This window comes from Cotesia typhae, unplaced genomic scaffold, assembly GCF_013202065.1.
Source record: "Cotesia typhae breed Kobodo isofemale line unplaced genomic scaffold, CoteBio_Ctyphae contig_20, whole genome shotgun sequence".
Classification (NCBI taxonomy): domain Eukaryota; kingdom Metazoa; phylum Arthropoda; class Insecta; order Hymenoptera; family Braconidae; genus Cotesia; species Cotesia typhae.
In genome coordinates, this window is record NW_027423725.1 from 2,983,240 (window position 1) to 2,986,157 (window position 2,918).

Genomic DNA, 2,918 nt, shown 5'->3' on the forward strand with positions numbered 1-2,918 from the left:
GTTTTACGATTTAAAAGCCACACTGAAAAAAAAAAGTGTAAGTCCTATCGTAATACGTTTATATGCGTATAGCTTATACAGATGGCGAATTTAACACGGGTATAAGCTACCCACTTATATGTATTGCGATAAGACTTACACTTTTTTTCGGTGCACATTTTGGTGATAAATAAAATCAATTAAATAAAAATTTTATTTTTCTCTCTAATTGTTGTAATTTTATCTTAAAATTATTTATAAAAATAGAAGCAATAACTGCTACGTTGTAAATATCACTCATTAAACGATAACAATAACAAAATTATCTACAGTGACACACATTTCTAAAAAAAAAATAACAATTAATGCTAGCGAATAGACCAATTAACCTGTCAGAAAAATATACATGAAACTTATTGTTATTATTTCATGATGCAAGATTACCGGTAAATAAATACAAAATAATCGGAATAGTGTAGTTTATTTCTATAACTTTATTACTTCGATTTTCTATTGGTTGTTGAAGTCGTACGATGGATTATTTGGATGCAATACAACTTGCCACGTAGAAGTTGTTTTGCTGAGAGTTAAAAAAAAAAAAAAAAAAAAACTTGAGCGTCGACGTGTCACTAAAAATTTGTAACTGCAGAATCTTTCGGCTGCATATAAAAAGACCGTCGTTCAGTGAATAATTCAGTTTGTTCGACACAAGTGTCTGAAGACATCACAAGTCATAACAATGAATACTTTCTTGTTTTGTTTTGTTCTCACTGTAGGCTTAGTGGGCCAGGTAAGTTTTTCACTATACGCTTTTATTTGCAAGAAATTTTAATAAAAATTATTGTACAAATCTTCAAAAATTACTAGAAGTATCAAAAATGATTCCATTTGACCAAAATAATTTTGCACGGCTCATAATGCAAAGCATAAAAGAGAACTCTGGGGTTAAAAATTTTTTTCCGCTACTTTTCTTTGTATAATTTCATTGTAATAGTCTTCTTAGTTCACGAACTGAAAATAATTTGTTTAATGAACAAATAATTTAATAATGATTAATTCTTTAATTTTTTTAATTTATTCAACGTAATAGAAACTAGAAAATTGTTGAAGTAAAATTTTCGAAATATCCATTTAATAGAAATAAGTCAGTAATACGGCTTATTTTTTTTTTTTTTTTTTTTTTTTTTTTTTTTTTTCCAATTAAATTAAATGAGTGATATGAGGCATGTACTTTTAGATTTCCAAAACTTTATATTACATTTCCAATCAAAGTCATCCATTGAAAAAATTTAAAACATTCATAAAGTATTTTTCAAAATGTCTATTTAATTTTTTTTTATTCCAGGAAGTAACTGGGACTTCAAATCAGCGATACCAGGCTCCAACAAGTCAAGGAAATGCAAACGCGAATATTGGCGAACTAGTCAAGAAAGCCGTGGATGACTTGTCAAAACTTTTTACTAATTTGGGAAAAGAAGTACAATCTACACTTAATCCGCAACAATTCGAAGATTTCTTTAAAGAACACAATCACATATTCAGTGATCAAACGAAGAGCAAGTTTAATAAAGTAGTCAATGACGTTAAAAACGCTGGAGCACAGGTTAACTTATCGGGTACTAGCTCTGATTTCAATGAACTGATAGTTGCAACTAGTTCTGATCTATCTTCTGTTGTTCAAAAGTATGCAAAAGATATTCCCAATCCCTCTGAAGTTATACAACGTATCAATGATTATGTAAAACAACTCACTGAGCCTAGACGTAATTAATTCGATTGACGGCTACTGTTTGAAATGTACTCCCGATTTGTTGGGCTATAATGAATAATCAATGCATTCAAAATAAAAATTTGTCAGTTATTTCAAACAAAAATTTGTCTTAATTCATCTCACAAATTAGAAAATAGTTGGAAAATCCAAAAGTGCATGCCTCATAATCTCATTCATTACAATAAAATTGAGATTATTTGTAAATATTTCATTTGAATTCGCGCTCTTGTAATAGATAGCGCTCTAATAACAGGTAGCGTCACCTGCTGGATGCACTAGGTGCATCACAATATATATAGATATACCACAGTACTGAAAAAAAAAACAAAAACAGTCGATATTTAATTTATTAAATAATAATTAAACTACATCGAATTATACCGTGAAAAGTAATAGGCTTCTATTCCTCAAAATACTGAAGCCTATAAAAAAAAACCAACTCGATAAGTGAAGTATTTCACTCGTTATCGTGACCACAAGATACGAGATCCGCACATACAGACACACGGACGTCCAAGACAGAACTTTTTTAAACCGATCAAACGAGCTCGCCGAAGGCGAGCGAAGTTCGATCGATATTATGCGAAGACGTCTCGTTCGAAGATGATGACAAATGTAGTAGCGTCAGCTATGTCCAAATCCACAACTTTTAGAGTTTAAACTTTAAAATTCTCGGTGCTGCCGCCTCTCATGGTGGCGCTCCGTATCACTTACTCACTTCATATTTTTTAGAGCTTTTGCTTTGCAATTAAAGATTAAGGAACTTAGTTTCATCGTTTCAATTTAGAAGATGATTACGGGCAGGGATATGCTTGTTTGTGGTGGGAAGTAATCATCTTCGAACGAGACGTCTTCGCATAATATCAATCGAACTTCGCTCGCCTTCGGCGAGCTCGTTTGATCGGTTTATTATGCTACGACGTCTCGTTCTCGATGATTACAAATGTAGATGTTTAGAGATGTTTAATTTCCTTACTCTTTAATTTTTCTCTTTTTTTTTTTTTTTTTTTTTTTTTTGTAAGTATGATCAAAAAAGTAAACACTCCTTTATTGATTCTAATTTTTATTTAATGAAGCATGCAGATGATTTAGTATGATAATTATATTAACTTTATGTAAGAATACTTCGTGCAAATGAATCACTTGATTCCTGTATTGGTCTATTGTA

General features: G+C 30.9%; 1 protein-coding gene across 1 annotated transcript; it reads left to right on the plus strand.

The window, feature by feature from the left end:
- Positions 1-422: 422 nt before the first annotated feature.
- Positions 423-1,846, plus strand: LOC141538142 (uncharacterized). The gene is made up of 2 exons (XM_074259488.1): positions 423-769; positions 1,325-1,846. The coding sequence occupies exons 1-2, from the start codon at positions 719-721 to the stop codon at positions 1,748-1,750; spliced, it is 477 nt and encodes a 158-aa protein (XP_074115589.1). The 5' UTR covers positions 423-718; the 3' UTR covers positions 1,751-1,846.
- The last annotated feature ends 1,072 nt before the right edge of the window (positions 1,847-2,918 follow it).